The sequence below is a fragment of the Schistosoma haematobium genome, chromosome 1 (genome assembly GCF_000699445.3).
Source record: "Schistosoma haematobium chromosome 1, whole genome shotgun sequence".
Taxonomy (NCBI): Eukaryota; Metazoa; Platyhelminthes; class Trematoda; order Strigeidida; family Schistosomatidae; genus Schistosoma; species Schistosoma haematobium.
The window spans coordinates 5,999,169-6,026,758 of record NC_067196.1 but is presented as its reverse complement, the minus strand read 5'-3'; the positions used below and the strand labels follow the sequence as shown (position 1 = coordinate 6,026,758).

At 35.5% G+C, this 27,590-nt stretch overlaps 1 protein-coding gene across 1 annotated transcript; it reads left to right on the top strand.

The window, feature by feature from the left end:
- Nucleotides 1-2,043: 2,043 nt before the first annotated feature.
- On the top strand, nucleotides 2,044-6,549 carry CWC22_2 (pre-mRNA-splicing factor cwc22; the record flags this gene model as incomplete). Its single annotated transcript, XM_051218368.1, has 3 exons — nucleotides 2,044-2,079; nucleotides 5,009-5,877; nucleotides 6,135-6,549. 3 exons carry the CDS (start codon nucleotides 2,044-2,046, stop codon nucleotides 6,547-6,549), a joined length of 1,320 nt encoding a protein of 439 aa, XP_051073011.1.
- Between the last annotated feature and the right edge of the window lie 21,041 nt (nucleotides 6,550-27,590).

The window sequence follows — 27,590 nt, the reverse complement described above, 5'->3', positions numbered from 1 at the left end:
GGAACAGAAAGTATAAGATAACGTAAAGGCTCCGAATAAGTAAGTGGATAGAAAAATGATAACATTTGATAGGAGTTATGTTACTCAGTGTCTTCCTGTTAGGTATGCAGAGGAATATACCAATAATTATCGTGTTAAGTCGAATGGTGTCCTTGGACGTTAAATATACACTCCCTATTGGTCGATATTTGTTTCACTTGTTAAATATTGTGTAAATGTTGCTTTCTATTTTATGGTACGATGTGGTTTGTTTGTTTGGTATATAAATAGAGTATGGCTGAAATATAATGATTCATAACTCAGAGGCTGTGACTTGCGTTCTAGACTCAACTGGCTGGGCTAGACAGAGAAGCGGGACCAATCAGGGCACTAGGTCGTCTACTACGTGTTTTCTGTGTCACTGATTCTGATCGATAAAACGCTGCATATCAAAACCTGCAGTCTCACACGTTACAACACTTCCACCATTAATTATGATTATCGCGTACCGATTATTGTATGTCAATCAACATGGCTCACATCAGTAATCAATAACATCATGGATTAATTCCACGTCTTGATTTAGCTACTCTTTTTTTTTTAGCCTACTTATATGCTGAAACAGAATTAAACATTGAGAACACTGGTAGACGGCCTATGCTCCACGAGGGCTAGCACGTGTACATAAGTAAGTAACAACGATTGAGAGGTATGTATAAGACGTACACTAACACATATTAAATTGATGTAAACCTAGACAATGATAACGAATTCACTTTTAGAGAGAAACTTGACAATCAAAACAGTTGGAAAATCAAATAACACTAGTTCAACCTAGGAGTTAATCAAGTCAAAATTCTGGTAGGCAAGAGAACTACGGGAGGAGGGGGTGACGGGGAAAATGTAGATACATAAAAATATTTTCTACTCACCTAAATCAAGAACTCGTTTTTTGTTAACAATAAAAGATTTTCATTGACATGATAGACACCAGAACCTGGTGTAATTACAAATAGAAGTTTACCAGTACGATCAAAATTTCGATCAATATTATATCCCGAATAAACTATATATAATAAATAATATTTTAATTAAATGATTTGTATTGTAAAAAAGAGGTAAATTTTGTTGACAAAAAGAACGAAAAACTTGATCGAATATTGTTCTATTCAATAAATGAATGAAGCCATGACCAGTGGAGTAGATTCGTGTCAAGTAGAGAAAGGTATCTACCTAAAACAATGGAAGATGGTCGTGCTATTTCGTGGATTGGTTGAATTTAAACATTAATACCGTTAAATGACGGTTTAGCGGTCTAGAGGTTGGGCGTCCGCGTGGAAGATTGACGGCCCTGGGTTCGAACTCCGTGTGAGGGATCATGAACGTGCACTGCTGAGGAGTCTTATACCAGGACGTTAGTCACAATATTGTTTGTCAGTAGTATAGATACGTTAAAACACTACATTATTCAACAAGATGTGAGATTTACCTAGCTTTCTAAGATTCGGCTCTTTATCTGTCCCATCAAATGTCATAAAGACAGTTTTCTTTACTTTAATGTAACATACGTTTCAAGGTATCAGTGTAAAAATTAACAACGTCAATTTCATATGGCAAGGATTTATAATTACACCACAGAAATGTCTATTTTGTTTTAATAAATTACGTTAGACTACTTATTAGTAGATCGAAAAGTTACTTGAAATAACTAGACAAATGAAGTATATATGGTATAAACAGAATGGGGCAAAGTATTTGTTTGATACGGTTTTTGGCCTAAGTATACTTCAAATGACTTTCCATCTAATTATAAAACAGTATTCACTTATAATAGAGCTTATGAAGTTTTACAGGTTAGGAACTGGTTTATTCTCTGTGGGATTAAAAGATCTCCAATGTAAAAACTCACTTTCCAGGCTATAGAGCATTTTTCTACGAGAGCTTTTATATTACCTTCAGATAGAACCACATCAGAAGTAGTTAGTATTTCTTGTAACCAACGTTTCACAACGCGTTTTATCCAATGTTCGGTTGAATAAAATACATGTTTAAGCATCTTAAGAAATGAATAATGGAAAATTCCGCCAAGCTTTACAGAAGGTAGAAAAGCTAGCAGTCATTACGTTTCGGATTTCGCTCAAACAACCAAATGTAGCTTTGTTGAACAGGTCAAGACAACATTCCAGCAGAGGCACTAAAAGCAGACGTAGCGGCAACTGCAACGATACTCCACATTCTCTTCAATAAGATTTGGGATGAGGAGCAAGTACCAACAGACTGGAAAGAAGGACTTCTGATCAAAATACCGAAGAAAGGCGATCTCAGCAACTGTGATAACTACAGGGGCATCACTCTTCTCTCAATATCAGGAAAAGTCTTCAACAGGGTATTGTTAAACAGAATGAAGGACTCCGTAGACGCCCAACTTCGTGACCAACAGGCAGGATTCCGTAAGGATAGATCGTGTACAGACCAAATCGCAACTCTACGGACCATTTTGGAACAATCAATTGAATGGAATTCATCACTCTACATCAACTTCGTTGACTACGAAAAGGCATTTGATAGCGTGGACAGAACAACACTATGGAAGCTTCTTCGACACTACTGCGTGCCTCAGAAGATAGTCAATATCATACAGAACTCATATGATAGATTACACTGCAAAATTGTGCATGGAGGACAGTTGACAAAGTCGTTCGAAGTGAAGACCGGTGTTAGGCAAGGTTGCTTACTCTCACCCTTTCTCTTTCTCCTGGTGATCGACTGGATCATGAAGACGTCAACGTCTGAAGGGAAGCGTGGGATACAATGGACATCTAAGATGCAGTTGGATGATCTAGACTTCGCAGACGATCTGGCCCTTCTATCCCAAACGCAACAACAGATGCAGGAGAAGACGAACAGTGTGGCAGCAGCCTCAGCAGCAATAGGTCTCAATATACACAAAGGGAAAAACAGGATTCTCCGATACAACACAGAATGCACCAATCCAATCACAATTGACGGAGAAGATTTGGAAGATGTAAAAACCTTTACGTATTTAGGCAGCATCATTGATGAACAGGGTGGATCCGATGCAGATGTGAAGGCGCGGATCGGCAAAGCAAGAGCAGCATATTTACAACTGAGGAACATCTGGAACTCAAAGCAACTGTCAGCCAACACCAAGGTCAGGATTTTCAATACAAATGTCAAGACAGTTCTACTGTATGGGGCAGAAACCTGGAGAACTACGAAAGCCATCATCCAGAAAATACAGGTGTTTATTAACAATTGTCTACGCAAAATACTTCAGATCCGTTGGCCGGACACTATTAGCAACAATCAACTGTGGGAAAGAACAAACCAGATCCCAGCGGAGGAAGAAGCGCTGGAAATGGATAGGACACACATTGAGGAAAGCACCCAACTGCGTTACAAGACAAGCCCTCACATGGAATCCTCAAGGCCAAAGGAAAAGAGGAAGACCAAAGAACACATTACGCCGAGAAATGGAGATAGACATGAGAAAAATGAACAAGAATTGGATGGAACTAGAAAAGAAGGCCCAGGATAGAGTGGGTTGGAGAATGCTGGTCGGCGGCCTATGCTCCATTGGGAGTAACAGGCGTAAGTAAGTAAGTAAGTATAATACTGCCCGCGTGCCGAAGCAGGTGGTTTTCTTAGAGGGCCACACCCCGAGTCTTCAATTTAAAAGTCTGGTCTACAAGGCAATCGAGCAGCGTGAGGAGATGCAGTACCATGGTAGCTGGTGACCAATAATAGGTTCACACGACATTTGTTCCTTCATGATACTGGAGCCCATGTGCGCCATTGATTTGGAATCAGGGTTTTCCAACTCCATACCCAACAACCCGGTTAGAGCGCCGGAATTCGCTTTTGGTCCTCTCAATTTGGTAAATAACAGTAATGCTGCGAGAAGGCGGTGAGTAGTTCTTCCCTGGCAGTGGTTGTATATACTTGGCCATGCGAGAGCATTTCGAGAGGGAGAGCGGACTTTCTCCACCCTCAGCCATACCAGGGCATTTCGGGGCAATATAGATCGAACAGTAAAAATAGGAAGAAATATTATTGCGAGTGTAAAATGAGCTAAATCATAGAAATATGGTTACAAATGATTTCTATTAGTAATAGTTCGTTGTTACAGAAAGATATTCGTTTCAACACTCATGTCATGGAAATGGTTGAGTATAATATCAACTACTGAATAACGACAAGTAGTATAGTGCAACAAACAAAAACGGTTATGCGTTGGCACACGTTATGAGTTTTAACTTTGAAATTGTTGGCTTCTTGGCCGTGAATTCACTTTCAAATGAATATCAACTGATAATTCAATTGGTTTGGATGGTGTTTTTACAAATATTTTCTATACGTGTTTTAATACTGTTGATTTGTATTAGACCATTCATAATAATTGAATCAATTAACCGTGATCTTAACAGGGAAATATAGCTTCATAATGATATAAATACCAAACCTAACTCAATCACGTGTTGTTCCAGAATCAAATGATAGGTGAGAGACGAAAGTGTGGATGGTTTATTTTGAGTAAGTGGACTACTTACCTGACCATGGTCAAGGCTAACATGTCTGTCTTGTTCAGCCTGGTAACTTATATTATACACTTAAGTTGTGTTAAATGTTTTTCGACTTTGACAGTAATTCTACTTATATTCTTCGTTTTCTCCCACCCCATAGTTGATTGGTCAAGTTTTTAAGAGTCTGTATTTAGGGACTCGATTGAACCCTCAAACACAACACATCAATCTTTCCAAAACAATTTGCTTAGTCCGTAGCCTTAGGGAACTTTCTTGTAGATATGGTTTTGAGTTATATGGACTTATAACACTAAATTGTTTAGCTATATGTTCTCTCTGTTTGACTGCTCAAAACTGAGGACGAATGATATTTTAAAAATATAAGTAAATGTTTGCAATTAAGTTAGATGAGTATCCTGATAAACAAATAGATTTCTCAGTGATAAAAAATTTGATATTATATTTTTTTACATATTTTCGTGCAGATTCGTCGTGATGGATGGAAAGATCATCCGATTGTCTTGCCAGAACTTGATTTAATTCAAGAAAGTGATCAAATCACTCATACAACTTCACTTCTTGATCAAGTAGATCCAGAGGAACATTTGAATGTGTTTAAATTCGATCCAGAATTCTTGGCAAATGAAGCAAAGTATGCTGAAATCAGAGCAGCATTATTTGAATCGAATGAAGATTCAGAAGCTGAGTCAGATGGTGAAAATGAAGGTGAAGATTCAGACGAATCAGGTGATGAAGATGATGACGGTGATGAAGAGGATGAAGAACATAAACGTAGTGCCGCTGCAACTGCAGAGAATCAACAAACAATTATTGATCAAACAGAAACAAATCTAGTCCACCTACGTCGTACCATCTACTTGATGCTGCAAAGTAGTTTAAGTGCAGATGAAGCTGGACATCGTCTTCTGCAGTTGAAAATTAAACCTGGAGAAGAGTATGAAGTAGCTTCTATGGTTTTAGATTGTTGTGCTCAAACACGTAGTTATGAAAGTCGTTATGGTCGATTAGCTCAAAGGCTTTGCCGAGTTGTCTTTCCATCTAGTACCCCATCCAGCACGGGATCTACTACTGTTTCTGTAAGCTCCGACTTAGGTCCCGGTAGCCGATATCGAAGTAATAAAGAGGTCAGTAAGCCTACAGCGAAAGAAGAGACTCCTGCACCGGTTGTAGAAGAATCAGGTCCACCCGTAGTTATGTTGCTCAGTTTGAAAAGATTTTCTCTGAACAATACTCAATTATTCATAGATTGGAAACTGCAAAATTACGTAATGTTGCTTTCTTGTTTGCCCATCTTTTATACTCTGATTCTATATCATGGGGTGTATTTGAATGTGTACGTTTGAATGAACGTGATACAACTTCTTCTGGACGCATATTTCTCAAGCACCTTTTTTGGAACTTTGCTCATTTATGGGCTTGTCGAAGTTACAAGCAAGACTTCGTGATGAGACACTTCAGCCATTTTTGCTGGTCTCCTACCACGTGATAATCCTAAAGATACACGATTTGCTATTAATTTTTTAACCACAATTGGTTTAGGTGGTTTAACCTTAGACCTTCGTGAACATTTACAGGCATCACGTGATTCAGCTCTGGCAAAAAAGAATCTGAATCCAAGAATAAACTATCATCATCCGTCTTAGGTGATATATCAATTTCATCTTCATCGTCTTCTTCAAGTTCATCTAGTGGTGATAGTAGTAGTAGTGAATCAGAGTCGAGTTGTTCAAATGATGAAAAGCATCGTAAAAAGAGGAAACATTCTAAAGACAAGCATAAATTACAAAAGAAATCACATAGCAATCGTCATCATGACGAACATCACCAGCAACATAAATCTTATAAACATACTTCATCGAAACACTCTGAAATGCCATCGGATAGAATTTCCAAACATTCTGATTCAACACATAAAAATGATAAAAGGTCTCGTTTAAAAACTCGTCCTGTAGACACTCCATTTTCAATGATACACCCAATTCGCCTGCCCATTCACGTCAAATAAAAATGAAAGTGAAATAACTATGCCTTTTATTAATGTTTTTACAGTTCCTATATTTGTACAAAAAAATTGTATAATTATTTATAAAGATATCTTTTTCAATTGGTTCTAATCATTTTGTTGCATCCAGCAAAATCAATCGTCACTTTTTTAATAGAATTTATCTCCGAGATAATTTAAAAACTTGTTTCTTTCTAAAAATACAATTACGTCCTAAATATGCTTGACTACCGTCTATTTGAATTCGCACTATTGTCTGAAATACAAATAGATTGGTAAAAAAACCGGAGATATTAGTCCATGAAATTGTTGAGTATTGAACTTAGCTGTGTTGGTAGGCATGGAATACACGTGGTTAGGGTCCGTGTTATAATCACTACCAGTGGCTAAGAACGTTGAGTAACTTGGCTCGGATTTAGGGACAACGGTTCAGCCTTACTCACCTTTTATCCTACTCTAGGTCTTTTCATTCCTTTCCGAACCATATCCTCAGCTTCTAGTCTCACTATTATCAGGACTACTATCGTTGTGACTCGTTTGGTATTTATCTCGTTAATTTCTTTTTGCTACGCTAACGCATATTTCAGGCTCTATACTAATTTTGGCTATCAAGTCAGCTACAACATAGGACCAGGCTGACTTCAAAAACATTTAGAATGTTTCCCGTAAAAGAAAGTCGAAAGATAACACTCTTTTCGTAAGACCATTGAAGGTTTGTAGAAGCCTAGGGATTTCAAACAAGAAAAAAACAGCTATCCAACCCATCGTGGTTTTCATCGGTTCTAAAATATTGAAATTTATTGATTAGCTCTAAGAAATCGTTCCTCTTATTTCGTCATTGTTAATTGAGTTAAACTTATTGTATATATAGAAAACACGAAGTTCAACGAATTTATTAACAAGCTGTACAATCATGTATGTGTATGAAATTTTTTTAAAGTACTAGTTCCATGAGGACATATGAACAAGGAATAAATATGATAATGTAGTCGTGCACAGACCAAATTGCAACACTACGGATCATCGTCGAACAATCAGTTGAGTGGAACTCATCACTATACATAAACTTCATTGATTATGAAAAGGCATTCGACAGTGTAGATAGGAGGACATTATGGAAACTTCTTCGACACTACGGAGTTCCTGAGAAGATTGTCAATATTATCCGGAACTCATACGACGGACTACAGTGCAAAGTAGTGCATGGAGAACAGCTGACAGATGCATTCCAAGTAAGGACCGGAGTCAGACAAGGCTGTTTACTCTCTCCCTTCCTCTTTCTTCTGGTGGTCGACTGGATTATGAAGACCTCGACATCTGAAGGAAAACACGGAATACAATGGACAGCTCAGAACCAATTAGACGATTTGGACTTCGCAGATGACCTAGCCCTCCTATCACGTACACACGAACAGATGCAGATGAAGACAGCCAGTGTAGCAGCAGTCTCTGCATCAGTAGGCCTCAGCATACACAAGGGGAAAACCAAGGTCCTCAAATTCAAAGCGAAAAACAGCAATCCAATCACTCTTGATGGCGAAACTCTGGAAGATGTAGAGTCCTTCACATACCTGGGAAGCATCGTCGATGGACAAGGAGGATCCGATGCAGACGTAAAGGCGAGGATCGGCAAAGCAAGGGTCGCATTCCTACAATTGAAGAACATATGGAACTCAAAACAACTTTCAACCAATATCAAAGTGAGAATCTTCAATACGAACGTCAAGGCAATTCTACTGTATGGAGCTGAAACTTGGAGAACTACAACAACCACAATCAAGAAAGTACAAGTATTTATAAATAGCTGTCTACGCAAGATACTCAACATCCATTGGCCGGATACCATCAGCAATAACCTTCTGTGGGAGAGAACAAACCAACTTCCAGCTGAGGAAGAAATTAGGAAAAGACGATGGAAATGGATAGGACATACATTACGCAAATCGTCAAACTGCATCACGAGGCAAGCCCTAACGTGGAATCCTGAAGGGAAGCGGAAAAGAGGAAGGCCAAAGAACGTATTCCGTCGGATAATAGAAGCAGATATGAAAACGATGAATTACAACTGGACGGAGCTAGAAAGGATTGCCCAGAACAGGGTTGGATGGAGAATGCTGGTGAGCGGCCTATGCTCCTTCACGAGGAGTAACAGGCGTAAGTAAGTAAGCAAAATTACATTATTAGATTGCGTAATATGGATTATTACAATAGAAGATTGTGTGTGTACAAATAGAAACTAAGAAGTTAACAACGGATTATAATGTGAATTAAGTAAGATGATTAAAATGTTTTTGTTACAATAACTAAAGGTAATCAAGGCGCAAAGTTAAACGAAGTGATATCCGAAAGAATTATAAATGATATCATGAAGATATGAGACATAAGTAAATGGAAAGGAGGATATTTTCAACTTCGGAATGAAATAATAGATTAAGGCCAAGATAACGATACGACATACTTCGTTTATATGCGCAGTTCTGGCTTGAGCTCATGGATGGTGAGAGCTTCTGCTGTTTTGAGGAGTTGGATAAGAACAAATCTAGGTAGATTTAGAGGAATTGTGTAAACAACCTTAAAATCAACCTGTGGATCAGTAGGACGATTAAATGTTCAAGAATATAACTTTTAAGTGCTTTCCTCTCATCCTTGTAGAATCTTATTGGGACATATTTTCGTATCCGATTTGGAAGCAAGCACTGGCTACGGCCTATAATACGTTGTACCCAGAAAAGCACAAATCTAAACACATGATTTAAAAGTAATGTATTCCAGTGACCATTTTGTGGAAAACTTCCTTGAATAGCTTCTCTTAGTGAAATATATAAAGTCAAATAAGGGATTTTGTGGATATTATAGTAATTTAATAGTTAAATTCATGAGTAAACTGAAGCTAGACCACCATGGAAAACCTGGAATCATTGGACGGCCGTTTTGTCCCAGTATGGGAATCAGCAGTGCGCATGCACGGTCCCGCCCTGCGAGGTTCGGACCCAGGACCTGGCGGTCTCGCACGTAATTGCTTAACCACTGAGCCAGTATCCAACGCTGTTAATGTCTAACTTCAACTAATCCACGAAATTGAGCTACCGTTTACCATTGTCTTCAATGAGTTACTATCTCACAACAGGCCTGGTTGAACTCCATTGGTCACAGCTCAATAGAACTCCAGGAAATACCTCTTGGAGACCACCGGTTCAGTGGTCTAGTGGTTAGACACTCGCAAGACTGATAGGTCGTTGGTTCGAGTCTCACGAGGCAGGGTCGTGGTTGCTCAGTGTCCCACACTAGAACAAGACGGTCATCCAATGCTTCCAGGTCTTCCATGGTGGTTTAGCTTCAATTGACTCATATATTTAAAGCATTAAGTTATCCTTTGAATAATTTTCCTCTTTTTTCAACCATATTTCTAGTTGAAATTCCGTCCGAAGTTTGATGAATCCGTTGTATTGTGATAAAAGCTAGTTAAATGCAAAGTTAGTAGACGGGTTCTGTGGTGTTTGTATGAACTAATAATTCCTTTGTACTTGATGACTGTCTTATTTCGAATCCCAAATACAATACGTTCTTTCGTGCTCATATTAGTTCTTCTTTGTTAAATTGCGTTATTTATGGGATTCCTAATTTGTACAATAATTCAAATACTCCTAATCATTACAGGTTCACACCATAAATGATCTGCCTGGTTCTATAAATAACATATAGCTAATGTGAATGGTATGGTTGTATGTTCTTCAGATTGCAGTCTGTTACAACGGACAAATAAAACATTTAATCATATGACCATGACGAAAAGATGAAATCTGACAGCAAGAAATCGAAAGTAAGGTAAGGACCATGAACGACAATGTCACAAAAGTGAGTCAAAGATCAAGGTTATGTTGCGTAATTTTTAGTGTTCGTATTATTTTCATAGTTTATATCCAGGACCGAACTTCTTTAGAACATCGAAAAGCACTGAATGGAATTTTGATTTAGCCTAGTAGTCTACTTGTTAAGCGAGACCGAAGGTTTTCAGTCTTATCCCTTATGGTGGGAGTCGTGGATATCCAATCCTTATGAGTCCCATACTTGAACGAAACAGCTGTCCCATACTTTTCGGTTTTCATCAGAGGTTTAAGTAAGATCGGTCCATGATTTAATCTATGAAAATTTAACAGTTCGTTGTGTTGTTCACCATGGTCAAAATAAATGCTGTGGGAATTCTCAACAACTTGAGGGGTAGTCTACAAGCAAATTTGTGTGATGCTGTTCGGTTTATGCTATAATATTCTCCCTGCTCACCAGATATAGCTCCTTAGGATTTATTTTCCTTCCAAAAAATGCAAAATAGTTATACAAAGGTTCTATTGTGAAACGATTGGTAGGCGAAAAATTTCTGCAGCAATTTGGACGACTCTTTCGGTCTCCACATTGTACGAGCGTCCCATGTATCTAAATTAATGGTTGTTCTGATTATCAGAAGGGGAATCAGCCTCATTACTTCCGATGCAAATCGGCTTTCATCATGAGGCGTCACAACTCTTCTAACTCCGAGGGAAGAGTTTAAATGGTTTGAATTATTTTTCTCTGGTTAGCGCTTTTTAGCGAGTTAGTTTTCTACAGGATGGGGTCTCTAACCCCATGTCCAACCCTCCTCGTTTAACCGGGCTTAGAACCGGTAGTAGCCCTAGAGAAGTTCCAGACGGAATTGTAGGCGAAAAATAGTGATACACTTAACTTCTGAATGCTTTCAATGATCCCTCAAATACTGGGAACTGAGATGGGAAAACTATTCTACTACAGATGAAACTATATCAAAAACCTTAAAAGACCTTACACCCTTATTTTGTATTACATAATCGTAAACTGAATTTCATTATCAAGACGTAATTTATTGTGTATAAGAAAAAAACTTTAAACTTAAAATGAGGCAATTGAAGCCAGACCACCATAAAAGACCTGGAAGCACTGGACGGCTGTTTCGTCCTAGTACGGGACTCCTCTGCAGTGCACACCCATGACCCCGCCTCGCGAGATTCGAACTCAGGGCCTATCAGTCTCGCGCGCGAGCGCCTAACCATTAGACCACTGAGCCGACCGGTATTAATGTCTAACTTCAATTATTGGAATTACTAAAATCTCCACAAAACCCCTTCTAATATTAAAGAAAATTGACAGAAAACATTAATAGATGAACTGAATACAAATAAAATTTGTAGAAACTAACTACTTACAAAAATTATTTAATAGCTGAGATCATGAATCATTTGAAAACCTTGAAATGCTGAACAGCCAGTCGTTTCATCCTATTGTGGGACTCTTCGACAATTCACATCCCTGATCCCGCCACATAAGATTTGAACCCAAGATCTATCGGTCTTGTGTCAAGTTTTACATGGTAGTTTAGCTTCAATTAATTCAAGATCTCAACTACTAAAATTACTAATAATATCTGCACACACACACGCACAAAAACCCTTCTGCTATTAATCAATTAAATATTTATTATCAGAATTAGTTTTGCGGAGATTTAAGAAATTTCACTGGTTGAAATCATGAGTCAACTGAAGCTAGACCATTATGGAAAACCTGGATGCACTGGACGGCCGTTTCGTCCTGTCACTGGACTCCTCAGCAGTGCGCATTTACGATTCCGCCCCCGCGAGATTCGACCTATCAGTCTCGCGCCAGGCGCTTAACAAACTAGACCACTGAGCTGGCCGGCATCCAACGGTGTTAATGTCTAACTTCAACCAATCCATGAAGTTGCGCCACCGTACACCATTGTCTTCAGTGAGTTTATATCTCACAACATACCTGGTTGAACTCCACTGGTAACGACTTCTCGCGAGGGGCGGGATCGTGGATGCTAACTGCTGAGGAGTCCCATACTAGGACGAAACGGCCGTCCAGTGTATCCAGGTTTTCCATGGTAGTCTAGCTTCAATTAACTCATGATTTCAACCAGTAAATATTTATTGTTAGATCAGAAAATGTAATTTCACTTAACTACTGTTGAATAACAAACAATTGACCTATTGATTTATTCTAAAGAAAATATATCAATGTCAAAATGAAGTGACATCGTAACTATTTAACCTTATTTTAAGAAATTTAATATAAATTCAATCTATGTATTATGTAAACGAATTCGAAATAACTTCTGTTTAACTAAGTAACGGAAATAAGAAGAAAAATAGAGAAAACATTTTTTTGTTTGTTTATTTCTGTCCTAAAATCAGTAAGATAAGAAAACAGACTAGACTACTCAAACTATGCATAGATCACACATTATTATTACTTAATCATCGTCATTATCATGATCAGCTGTTTTTACAGCTGAGCAGGTGTCATTGATCTTTATTTTATTGTTATTGTTGTTGTTGTTGTCGTCGTTGTCGTTGTTAATAAACGTGCCAAATTCAAATGTATCCTGCCTTTTTTTGACATAGAAAAAAGAAAAAAATATATTTTTTTTCTCCTGTTTTACATATTTGATTATAAGACATCTGGTCTAGAAAATAAATTAGTTACAAATGGATAAGAATTTTTGTACGTCCCATTAGTTTAAAAGTGGTTAGGACATTGAATTTTAGCGGTAAAATTAGTCAATCAATCAATGAGTATATATATGTGCATACATTATGGGTAATTTTTAAGAGATTAGATAAGACGTTGATAATAGTGACGTCGACGATAGAAAAAGAAAAAAAACGGGGGGGAGAGAGAGATAGAATGATAAAAAGTAAATAGTAGTGATAATTTAAGTAAACAATGACCATCGTTATCAGTCAAATCAACATCACTGTAACAACAATAACTATGCGAATAAATATTTTTATTGCAAAATGACAGGTTAAATAAGGTCATTATGACTTGTAATAATAATCATAATAATAATAATGACATAATTCATTTTCACTTAGTAACTAAGAATTTTAGGGAGGTGGGGAGCTAAAGGAATGTATTCAGGTCAAATACTAACATTCACTCATTTAGAGATATGCAAACAATTATCATTTATGAGAAAAACTATAAAAAAAATAACAATTATTTCCCATGTGATTTTATGTAATACTTATCCCAATTCTAGTATTATTATTGACTAAAATGAGGTAAAATTAAATTTACAATGAATTCATCACTGAGTAATGAACAATTTCATGTTTATGATCGAATTCTATCAATCACATTGCAATGTGGCTACTAGTCTAAGTGACTTGATATTGTGTGTACTATGTTTAGATGTAAGATGGAGGTTGAAGGTAGCCAACAGGAAATTCTGATAGTATTCATTAGAAAGACGTACCTGAAATCTTGGAGGATTGATGTTCTCAGAGAGATTTGAAATGTCTAACATACTGACATAATGAATACAATATCAAGTCACTTAGATGAGTGGGCACACTAAAACTTTACCAATAGAATTCGATCACTATCAAAGGATTAAACTAAAATGATATTGTTCACTATTTAGTGATTAATCCCTTTTAAGTATTTCAGTTCTACAGGAAGTCAGTCGCTGCCTGAATCATTAAGAGGTAACATTTCAAATTGTGGAATTAGGTGATATGGGTTCAAATCTTGGAACATACTTCAGTTTCTAAAAACTTGTGAATAAGCCGTGCAAATAAATCTCAGCAAAAATGGGACATTAGTTCAAGAATATATGCTGATTATTTCTAATCATTTCAGATTTAATAAAATATATCATAATTCTGAGTCACTTAATCTACTTTCTACACTTCACATGTGATCAATAGAATTTAATTAGCACTAAGCGGTAGACAACAGAATAATAGTTAATATCCAAGAATGAGTGAAAGTCATTAAAACCTTGAGCCGATCAATGTTAGGCCACCACTGAGAACCTGAAAGCATTAAACAGTCGTTTCGTCCCAGTATGGGACTCCTCAGAAGTGCGCATCTACGGTACCGCTTGTGGAAACCAAAACCACAACCTTTGGTCTCACGCAGATGCTTAATCTCTAGACCACTGACCCAGTGTCCAACGGTGTTAGTGCATGACACCGATCAATCCACAACATTGCGTGACCATCTTCCACCGTCTTCAGTGGGTATCTCCATCACACTCGACACGGTTGAACTCTGCTGGTCACTGTTTCTCACTAGAACTCCGAGAACTACCTCTTAAAGATAGTTGCTAGTAAATACATGATAATTGTCAGAACCGATCAACTGATCAGTTTACGATTTCAATGCAATTTAACAATCTCCACAACCCCTTACTGAAAATCAGTGAATGCATTTGTTATTACTGTCATATCTCTGTCTTATTGTGAGCAGGAGGTAGAAATAAGAAAGTATTCCACTTTATCAAACGTCAAAACCAGTGTAGTTTAATTGGGAATTGTGAGGTATTCTTATTAGTTTCATTGGCATCTCATACATAACACACGACATTGAACTTAATACTTTAAATTGTAGCAGAAAGTATAATGTATCTATTTCTTTTTGAATCTTGATAAAGCTCAACTAATTTACGAATCTAACATGTTGTCTATTGTACAATTTAATTTAATTATTGTCACCAGTCTTAGACTTCTAAGCTCCCTCTCTTCACTGTCTTTCTGTTAAAAACCAAGCGACAATAATCTTACTTTTAAAAGTAGGATCTAAAAATATCTGGTAAAGTATCCTAGTAACTAATGTATTCTGTCACCAAGTGAAATTGATTATTAAACAAAACTCGTCAGTATGACTATAATTTATGGACGACTTTGAGTGATGCCAGAGTGACCTTGAGAGTGTCCGCCTAATAATTAAGACCAAATGAGGATTATAAACCAGTGTGGGAAATTAGAATTATGACTTACGGTCGATGGTCAAGGTTAGGAATTGGATTTTTGGTTTTCATCGCGAAATGACATCAGCTGTAATGCGAAAACTATTTAGCCAAATGAATGAGTGAATTTCGCGCCAAAATTCGAGACCTGTTATCTTATACGTGATTGGTGCGTCTATAAATTATAGTCTCGCCAAATCGTCATACGATATCATGAATTTTAAAGCTCTGATATAAAAATGCAAATCGTTGAATCTTGACTCAGTGATTCTTAAGGTATTGTTCTTACTCATACACTTATATGTATTAATTGTGGTCCGATATAAGTTTATCGGTATTAACACTGGTATTAAATACTGGTTCACATCAAGGCCTAGTCTTTTGTTACAATTCTAAATTGACTAGTGTTAAGTGAAGAAAAACCTTCCCTTTTTTAGCTGATATTTCCGTATAATAATTATGATAATTGTATGGGCTATTAAGTTCCTTTCGTTAATGCACAACATACTTTTGTTTTTATCATATATAGCTATCCAAGAGGAGCGATAAAGATAAAAGACGAAGCGTCATCTTACTTTAAAAAGTAAGGTTACCATTAATTACATTTTATGCATACCGCCTGGTTGGAGTCTTCAGGAAAACTGCTGTCAGTGGTTAGAGACATTACATGATATGGTTCGCAATCGCTTGCAGTGGCACAGATGTATTCACTTCTTATCTTCAATTCGATTGTGAATTCTAGTATTTCTTCGCACACACACAAAATTCCATTCTGTCTTTGCGAACTATATTTCCGATGTTTATTGTGTTTCATCATTGATACAACATTATTTTAGTTTCTTTTACCATTCACCCTGTTATTCTGATCTCGTCGTGTTAATGTGGCATGATAACACATCATTACTTAGACTCTACGTTGATGATATCTCTCTATCTATACTAATGTATTCGCTTTACATTGATCTAAAGTCAATTTCAATAAATTTAACTCATTTATTTGACATCATGAGAATACCAATGAATATCATATTAAATTAATCCGTAGATTAAAGTAGGAAATAAACTAAATAATATCAGAAAACTTATTTAGGTCTCAAACAGTCAAATTGTTGAGAGACTTCAGCACGTCTACAATCGCAGAAGTCTAATTAGACCTTGTGTTATTGGATGAAAAGAGTTACTAAGTGGATATAAAGGGAATAAGCACAATGCAATAATTTACTGTATTCAGACTTATGGTTATGCAATATCAAAATTAAAGGTAAATAATATACATGGATTATTAATGTCTGATTATGAGTACCTCACAACATTACTAATTCATTCCGAAAACACCAATTCAGCAATACTATGATTAGATTTTGGTTAACCGATTATGATTTAGCACAATTTATTATATGAGTTCATGAGTCTTAACATAGTGACTGCCACCTTAAACATACACACAACCCGTTTATCCAAGTTGAACTAACCATAAAACACATATTTATCGGTTACTATTTCATGCATCTATCAAGTCAGTCAGTGTTTTTCTTATCTACTTTCATCAATAGATCTTAGTTCATATTACCGACGTTGTTTATTCTCATACACTAAACTAACTCAAAGGAAGATATCAACTACTCATATAATTTAATTTCATAGTATACTATGTAGTGTTGCTTATACAAACTATAGCTTATTCAATCCACTTCTACTAATTCCTCCCATTACATGAATATGGACATTTTTCCATCTGAACAGACATTGTAACCTCTTCTCATCATGACAGTTTGTGTTTTGATCAAGTATTAAGTGATATTCATCGTTTTTTAACTTGTCATCTAACTTGATAAAACTTCTCCCACAAAATGAGTATGATGTTACTCATTTACATGATAACAATTACCAGTAACCTTGGTTACTCACAGTAATCAATAAACAAACTACAATTTATGAATGAACTCAATCTCAAAAAAAAAGAAATAAACAATGATACATACATGATCACAGTACGTAATTGATTAGCAATTCATTTATTCATGCGTCGAAAAATGGATTCTCCAGAAAAATAAACATTTCTCCAACTAGTTGAAGAATAACACTCCAATTTGAATTGAACTGTAAAATATCAAACTGCTATTTCATCTTCTTCTTCATCATCATCATTCTCATCGTTACTGAATGAAATGTTCTTATGTGTTCACAGTCTATACAGAGTGAAGAAAATATGATCTACCAACCGAAATGATTATTAATATTCACTCTATTCAATAGTTTGTTCACATACTAATAGTTAATATTATCATCAAGTTAAAAGAAATAAACACATGTTAATAATATGACTTTCAGGTCTTGTAACGAACACTTAACTATTATGTTCAATCTCTAATTGGGGCTTAGGTACACATGTACCATAAGTCCTATATTAGGTTGGAATAGCTCTCCAGTGTCATTTGTTGTTCATTGTTACCCCCAAATGAATCCAACTCGTAATAAATATCACTTTCAAATGAAACAAATCGTCATTAAAAACAATATATCTTCAATGAGAGATAATTTTATAAAGAGCGCAAATAGGTCAGATGGCATAGTAAATTAATTTATCTTAAATAAAAGTGTCTTATATCCTTGAATAATTTATTCTACTGATAAAGCAAATAACAATAAGATTTCAAGTGCTCTAAGGATTTTCAATCTTTTTCCTAATATGTAACAAATCGTGGAATATGCTCTGATGATGTTGTTCAGAACATCGATGAGAACTCCACAATTAAATAGTCTAGCTCACAGAATTCAACACCAACAAAAGCATCCACCCAGGTTGGACATCTTTATCATTTCATAATAATTAACACTAACTAAATTGGAAATGTGAACTAGTGATTACCAATTCAGTGATAATCTAAACAAAGACAATGCATTCATTGTCAAGGCCTGTACATTTTAGGTTTGATTTCTGGTAAAATCATCAATATATACTATAGATGAGCTCCAAACTAGGATGAAGCATTCGCCTAAGATTCCACAGTTTGTTTCTTTGAATGACTTTGATGTCTAAAACAAAACAGTCCTTAGTATACCAGTTCTTTTCAATATTTCTTTTGAAGGTGTGGTTCCTCATAATTCTTGTAGGAAATCATGACTTGTAATGTTGGCGATAGTATTGTGTGGAGATGAGCTTAAAAATTACGCAACGAGTTTTCCACCAACTTCTGACCAATCGAAAAACAGTTTGTAAATGAATAGTTTATGGAAAGGGAAACAATAATATTTCAAAGTGTAGACAAATTTCACATTATCAATAAATCTATTAACAATTTCCGTAGGTTACTCTGTCAATTAATCGAAGAAAAAAAACAGCAACAGATTAACTCATCCTTATGAATGTAGATTATCTGTCTTTTCAAACTCTTAAAAGGACCCAAACAGATTTTTAAGAATCTTCATACTATTCTTCGTTAGGATTTGGTATCCTGGTTGGGAATAATGAGTTTATGGTTAGGGTCTCGATCACGAAATGGCAACAGCCATAATGAAGAAAATCTCTGTTGTTGAATTGATGAGTGGATTTCATGTAGAAGTGTAAGAGGCGATTTCTGGTTATTCGATTGTAAAAATCAAGAGGAACTATCTCATAAGTTCGTCCTTAAAATCTAATGCTATCTGGTTTAGGCTTATTTCAAGATGAGGGTGTAGTGAATGAGGACATATTACAGAATATACTGGTAAAATCTGAGATCCATACAGCTATACTTCATCTGCAACATATCCATTAATTGTCTCAGACTTTGTTGATCCCTCGTTTCCATACCAATCACTATCTGTTCTCGTTCTCTTCTCTTCGATTTAGTCAACCTTCTGCCACCAGACATTCCACTTCCGCTTGGTGATACATACTGCTTATATTTGTCGACATCAGTAGTATACACCACAAGGGGTTCATGGTCACAACTTTGTAGTAGTATCTATTTGGTTGTTTCACATACAGACTAGACAGGTATATTTGAATATTTTATGACTTTAACATTATCATTTTATTTCGTGATGGTGGAAACTAATTATTCTTCATTATTTTAAGTGTTAAAAGCAGTATGAATAGGTATTTCTACATCTTGCCATACATGATATTTAAACTTCGCGTGAAAGTCAAAAGTCAAGGTTCTTAATTCTAAATGCCTGATCCATATACATACTTTTACAGTAGAGTTCAGCAACAAAGGTAAAAATGATATCATCAGTCATCAATGAATCTGGACAACATTCATAAAGTAGATTGTAGATAGTATAAAGTTAAAAAGAAAATGCTGACTATAGAAAAATGTATGTATTTAATAATTTTAATACGTTGAGTTATTGTTGAGCAGAACAACGTTTCGTAATTGAGTGTCAGACAGCTCTGCTTACTCTCACCCTTTCTTCTTCTCCTTGCTGTCAACTGGATTATGAAGACCTCAACATCTGAGGGAAAGCACGAAATACAATGGACAGTTTCGATGCAGATACGTGATTTGGATTTCACAGATGACCAGTTAAATACAGGTGAAGACAGTCAGTGAATTATCGATCTCCACAGCAGTAGGTCTCAACATACACAAGGGGTAAATCAAGATCCTCAAATACAGCACAGCGACCACCAACTCAACCACACTTGATGGAGAAGTTCTGGAAGAGGTGGACAGTTTCACGTACTTGGACAGCATCATCGATGAACAAGGAGGATCTGATGCATATGTGAATGAAAGGATTGGCAAAGTAGGGTCAGGATTCTCAAAACTGGAGAACATGTGGACCTGGAAACAACTGTCAACCAACATCAAAGTCCGAAACTCCAAAACGAACGTTGATAGAGCTCTATTGTACGGAGCTGAAACTTGTAGACCTACCACAACCATCATCAAGAAAATACAGCTATCTATAAAACATCTGTTTATGCAAGGTATACCAGATCCGTTAACCCGACACTGTCATTAGCAACCTACTGTGGGAGAGAGCAAACCAGATTCCAATTGAAAAAGAAATTCGGAAAAGACATTGGAGGTGGGTAGGACATGTGTTGTGGAAATCATCAGACTGTATCACGAGGCAAGTTCCATCTAGGAAATCGTGAAGGGGAATGAAAGGATGAAGACACAGGAACATATCGAGTTGAGAATTCGACTGAAATATGGAAAGGATGAATCGCGTTTGGAAACAACTTGAAAGAAGATTTCTGGACAGTGTTGTTTGAGGATTCCTGGTCGGTGACCTGTGGTCCTGGAAGGGTAGTAGGTGTAAGTAAATCATGGTTAACTCCAAAGATCTCTGAAAAGTGGGATCATTCGATAGTCGTCCAACATAATTTGATGATTGTAAGAATGATTGGACGTATATCTGTACATGCATAACGTACATTTACATTTAATGTTTCTAAGTTATAACAGTACACTATAATCATCGAAAATCAATAAGCATCGAATAGTTGTTGTGTTTTACCTTGAGAATACTCACAGTTATCATACTTATAATCACAGACAGCGGGAAAATTTACATCGGTAAATGAACAATAAATTTTCAGACTACTGTACAAAAATCCAGTAGTAGAAATGTTTAATTTCCATCAGTTTATGAGGAACTAACAGTACTCAACCAATATCATTCGTTTCACTTCGAACTTAATATTCTTTACAGTTATTGTAACAATCAAAATTCAAATATCGTGAACTGAATGCACGAAATGATCCAGCAAAATAAAGATCAGCTTGAATGGACCTAACCACTACATTCTTCTATATAGAGTACGAAGCTACTTCGAGTCACTTATGGTCAACCGTTATATCTCACCTATACTGAACACAATTTTACATCAATATCTGTGGTACTATGGTAACGAATTATATCGAGAAATGAAAAATACCTCAACTATTCCCTTCCGCCACCATACAATCTAACGTTTCTCTGATACAAAACAACGTACTGTACAGTGAAAAGTTTGTTATGTTCCTGAATTAATAGAAGTGTTCTTGAAGGAATAGGATCTAAATTCTGTCCACAAGAATCGGGTCAAGCAATAAATGTTTCAAGTAGATAACATTAGACAACAGCATGCCTCAATTTTGATTCCAGTAAGATAAGACTCTATTGCCAATGATGCGATATCACGTACTAACAAAATAAAATATTAAATGCAAATCTTAACCGAAATGAATGAATAAAACTTTAATCGGCTCATGACTGCAATTAAATTCAAAATTTCCACAACTCTATACTGACATATGCTGTTATGAAGTGAGGTTCTATCTGTGACGTGAAATTTCTATTGTTAAAATCGATGGGTAGAATGCTAATCGACAGATGAATGCAATGGTATACTGTGACCGAGTGACGGCTACTCACGAGATCATAAATCGACTTCGACCCTCGGAAGATTAAAAATATTTTTTAAAAAAACAAGGCCATTAGCCAGATGAATAACTTTCACATACAATAAAATAACATGGTGATATACAAAAGATGGACACAAAATAAACACAACAAAACGTCATGAGCAATTGGAGAAATTAACTTATATTTAACCCATCCTCCAATCAATCACACCTGATTATTAGACTTAACCACTAATGACTAGCTTCGAGAGGAAACTGTCAAAGTTCTCATGAGAAACCATAACCTGTGGAGTTGATTTGAGCCAGGTTTGAGGGAGGTACTCAGCTAAGACAATGAAAGATGGCCAACCAGTGCCATGGACTGGTTGAAATTAGACTTGTACATTGTTGGATAATGACTCAGTAATCTAGATTTAAATTGCTCACGTGCAAGATCAGAGGTCCTAGATTTGGATGCACAGTGCTGAAAAGTCCCATAATAGAATGAAACGGTGTTCCAATGCTTCCAGGTTTTCAATGGTGGTCTAATATTGATCAATTTTGCATTACTGCAATGTTTAGCATTGCATTGACAATTTCAATTTGTATCAGAAGGGGTTTTGTTGGAGATTTTAGTAATTCTAATTGTTGAATTCATGAGTCAATTGAAGCTAGACCACCATGGAGAACCTAGAAGCACTAGAAGGCCATTTCGTTCTATTATGGGACTCCTCAACTGTTTTCATACATAATGAACAAAATCGTCCATTTTTTTTTGTTTCTAACTAGATAAAAAGTCTTTTTGCTCATACGAAATCATACTTTTCATCCCTTCTTATTCATTCTTTCTTTGTTATATCAATGAAATTGTTTTATAGGATATATCTCAAATTCAAACAACAACAAGAAAAAAAGATAACGTATTATGTCAGTTCAATTGTCGACAATTCAAAATGTATATTACTTTAGTATAGCAACAATTTACTTATTCTATCTTTATTAAATTAATCGTTGTTCTTTTGTATTGTTAATGATTCATTTCATTTCATTTTGATTAAAATAATACAGTTATTTTATGGTTGTTCTCTTATTTTTTCAAGAATAGAAATAGTTGTCATCATTTATTATTCTCTATTCATATTATATAATGTATGCACTTGTTTGTATGTTCATCTCTCTATATATATTTATATATGTGTATGTATGTGTGTGTGTCTAAAAAATGTGTCTGTATTCTCTCTTTTTTTTCCACTTTGTATATTGTTTCTTGTCCCCCACCCCTGTTATTCTCCCATTGCTCATATTCATCAACTCTTCATATTTACGCTTGAGTATATATATTCATTTTGTAATTATAATTGTGTTATCACTTGAAAGAAAAAAAAGAAAAGAAAAAGAGACAATACACAGTTTAAAATAGATAAGTGAGACAATTATTTTTTTACAATTTGAAAATAAATGAGAAACTTATTCGTTCTCCTTTTTTTTTTATTCAGAAACAAAAAAAATTAATATTCATTATTTCATTTTAAGAGTTTATTGTATTGTTGCTATGGTTTATGTTTCTTTCTTTTTTTTCTTCTAGCCTATGAATCAATCTAGTAATAATGATAATTGCAGTAGGTTGTTCTATATATAGATGTGTGTGTATGTGTGAAGATCCGCACGTGTTAGTACACACACACACACACATCAAATAGAGATAGATATATAGATAAACAAGATGTTGAACTGTAAATGATATAATCATATATGATTATTAGTTTGAGATTTAATATTCGAGGTTATGTGTAAATTCGAATGGCCTGCAGTATTATATATATAGGGGAGCACGAGTTGTGGACATATATATGTCCATAAGTGTATGTACATATCAGTAAAATAATGGATGACTTCATTCAGATTGTTTCTTGTACAAAATTATTTGTTATTTTTTAAGTGATAAGTAGTAGAAGAAATACTCTCGAATGAAACACCTATTATTATTAATAAGTGAACAACTGTCTACACTAAGTAAAAACTAAGTAATAACCAGTGTGATCTAACTCTTATTTCTGAACAAATACTAATCAGAATGGGTTTTGTGGAGATTTTTAGAAGTTTTACTGGTTGAAATTGTGAGTCACTTAAAGCTAGACCACTTCAGGAGATACTCCTGGAGTTCTAGTGAGAAGCCGTTACCAGTGGAGTTCAACCAGGTATGTTGTGAGATATAAACTCACTGAAGACAATGGTGTACGGTGGCGCAACTTCATGGATTGGTTGAAGTTAGACATTAACACCGTTGGATGCCGGCCGGCTCAGTGGTCTAGTTTGTTAAGCGCCTGGCGCGAGACTGATAGGTCCTGGGTTCGAATCTCGCGGGGGAGGGGTCGTGGATGCGCACTGCTGAGGAGTCCAGTGATAGGACGAAACGGCCGTCCAGTGCATCCAGGTTTTCCATAATGGTCTAGCTTCAATTGACTCATGATTTCAACCAGTGAAAATACTAATCAATCAAGCCATAATTTAGCCATTGGTTTCAGCGACTGAACATTCTATGTATATCATGTTTAATGTCAGAAATTCAAAGATAGCCTTAGAACAAGAATTCACGCTAGTTGGTCCTTATGAGCGATTTATATCTATGATCTTGATGGGATTAATGATCTCCATGAGATTTAACTTCGAATTACGCAATGTCACAGGAATTCAGGAACTACTCAGATAACATACGGTAGTAACTTCCTTGATTAAGAAACTTTATTGGATGAATTAGGATCTTATGGCAAGTACTGATCCCTTTGACGAGTACAAACTAGGTTTGAAGTCTTTTCAGACTAAAGTCAACTATTAAAAATCCAGTAACTACTCCAAATCAATTTTGAGTATTGAAAATGAAAACGGAAATGTATTTCAAAATGTGTAAAGAGTGGCACTTTTCATTATCTTGATGTAGTTAAAAATCAATCAACTACAATACATGATTGAATGAAAGTGGAAGAATACGATTTGGAGAACAACATGAATTCATTATACTTTAAGATTTCCAATCAGTTCAAAGCAAATTAAATTCTATATTAATAATACTATTATACATAAAGTTTATTACATACTGTAATCGATGAAGGTTAGTTCGAAACAACATAAGAAACATTTAATAAAATTGTTATAACGCTCGGTTTTACTTCATCTCATGTTATAACGGTTGAGTTTACACGTTTTCACGTATGGGACGTTGATTTACCTTAGACGAATATTCCCTCCCAGTGTCTATTCTAAAGGACTTCAACACAACTCAGATCAAGAACACGTGATTAACCTGACCACAACGTAAATATATTTCCACACCAAAAACCCGACACAATCCAACAACAATGAACAATCCATAATAAATGAGTCACAATAATAAGGATAAGGGAATATATAACTCATTTGACACCTGTCAGACTATCTACATATCTGACTAAGCAGACAACCAAACATTATCATTCTCGCCCACATATTAACACCGTTGGATGCCGGCTCAGTGGTCTGATGGTTGAGTGCTCGCGCGCGAAGCCAGTAGGTCCTGGGTTCGAATCCCGCGGGGGGGGCGGGTTCGTGGATGCGCACTTCTGAGGAGTCCCATACTAGGACGAAACGGCCGTCCGGTGCTTCCAGGTTTTCCATAGTAGTTTAGCTTCAATTGGCTCATGATTTCAACTTGTGAAACATCAATAATAGTTAAGATTGATTAGTATTGATATGATGAAGATGAAATCATAAAAAAGAGGGAAAGGAGGTAAAGTTGTAAGTGATAATAAATAGATAATGAATAGAAACAAATTATTAACAGATTAGTGATAGTCCAGACACCTAATTGACATATAATTAACACTAACGTTGTAAATGGATGTCAGTGCGATTTTCTACTTCAAGTTATAAATCATATTGAAAAGATAATGTAACTGACAAGCATTAAAGTAATATAACTATCTTACTGTGGTCATGATAGATTTACTACACTGTCTTTTGTATACACAGGTGATGTCGTAAGCTCTTGATGGTAATGTCCTTGGAGAAAATAGTATATTTTACCATTAATTATTTCTAACGTTGTTGATACATCCACCTTGTGTTTATTATCTATTAAATGTTTAATGATCACACTTATGAATACTTCATTTTGAACACAACTTACGGAGAATGTATTTGAAATACCATGTAAATATCCTTCTTTTGATCCTTCCTATTCAATTCCTTTCACAAGTACATGTCAATTCATAACTACAGTTAAAGGTGATATCAAAAAGAGTATTGATCCACCTTTGATTGATTTAAGGAATCATTTGATGTTATACACCAAAAATAGTTGAGCTTTATAGAAGTTTCTCTTTAGCATTGCTATAATACTGTAATCAATCTTGCCCAATATTTTCTCACCTATACACATAAGAATATTGTTTTACTTAATTTAATTATAATGAACACTTAAAAATACAAGATAATTATTTATATCCGATCTAATGTGATTCGTATGTTAGTTTAATTTTTGACTTACTTAGATGTTTATCTATAACAATTATGAAGGCCAACTATGATTTGGAAAGAGAATATTATTAGCTCAGATTGTCTTACTGTAAACACATAAAGTTACTTTCAAAAATTTTCAGGAAAACGTATAGGGTGGTGATAACATTGCAAACCGTAATGTTACTAAGAAATCAGAACACTATACTCGAGTAGGTAAAAAAGTTGAAGTGATCCTCAACTAGACATCCTAAATTTTCTTGTTTTTTTAAGAACAGGAGGAATTCGTGAAAATACATCATCATAGTTCACAAACAAAATAACATTTACTTTTAAGTTGACTACCGACATCCAGACTGAATCATTAACCATTGATAATCTATGAATTTAACCATAGTAAAAGTTTCTTCCTTAAGTGTAGTAAAGTGAAAGTTCGATCATTTGAGAGATCATACAGATAAAAACACATGCCTTTGAAATAAGTTATCTTTGTCAAAGTGAATTTTGCTTGACCAGTATTAATCGAATGCTGTAAAACGTCTATGATTCGATCATTTTGTTTCAACCATAAGAAGTAAATTTGTGTAAATTAGTTCATTTGAACAGTTTGTAAAATCGAATAATCACTAAGACAATGTTTCCTTCAAGTTAGCAACTCATTCACCATACTCAGTCATGACCTGTTTAGAGATCATAACATCGATATCAAAGTTTAATTTCAGATACTTTACTAATCAGACACTAAATAATAAGTCAGTAATCTACTCCCAACATGACTGAATTCCATCAGTCATTCTTTTTCACAAGAAGTTAGAGAAATATTTGCAAAACCAGTCACTATTTTATCTACACATCATTGTCATTTATTAAGGTTGTGAGTTGTAGAGATTGTTCAGTCTTGACGATCGTAGACTATTGGTTTCAGATTCAGTGATCTAAAAGTCGTATGCTCATCATAAGACTTGCATATCATACGTGAGATTTCGTTTGAATTCTCAAAAACCTATCGTACTAAAGTTCAGTGTTTTTCTATTCGTGTTTCAATCATTGACCTATATCAGTCAATCATATTTTTAAAATAAAAACATCAGTAAAACGTACTTTAAGTTATTAATAAACTTGACTTTTATGTTAGGATAACTATCCTTTTTTTTCAAGTGTTCGATAAGTGTGTAATATCTAGCATTTTCAGGCATATTTCTGTTTATTTAATCAGTCAGTACTGAAAATAAAACTCCGCCTGGAGTCCCTCCAGGGGCTACTGCTGGTCCCAAACCCAGGTAAAGGAGGAGGGTTGGGCATGGGGTTAGCGACCCATATCCCGTAGAAAACTAACTCGCTAAAAATACGCTTAACAGAAAAAAAATTATTTAAACCATTTAAGTACTGCAAATAAGAATATCATTTTCACTTGAAAGTTCATTTCAATCATTTACATATGTCTC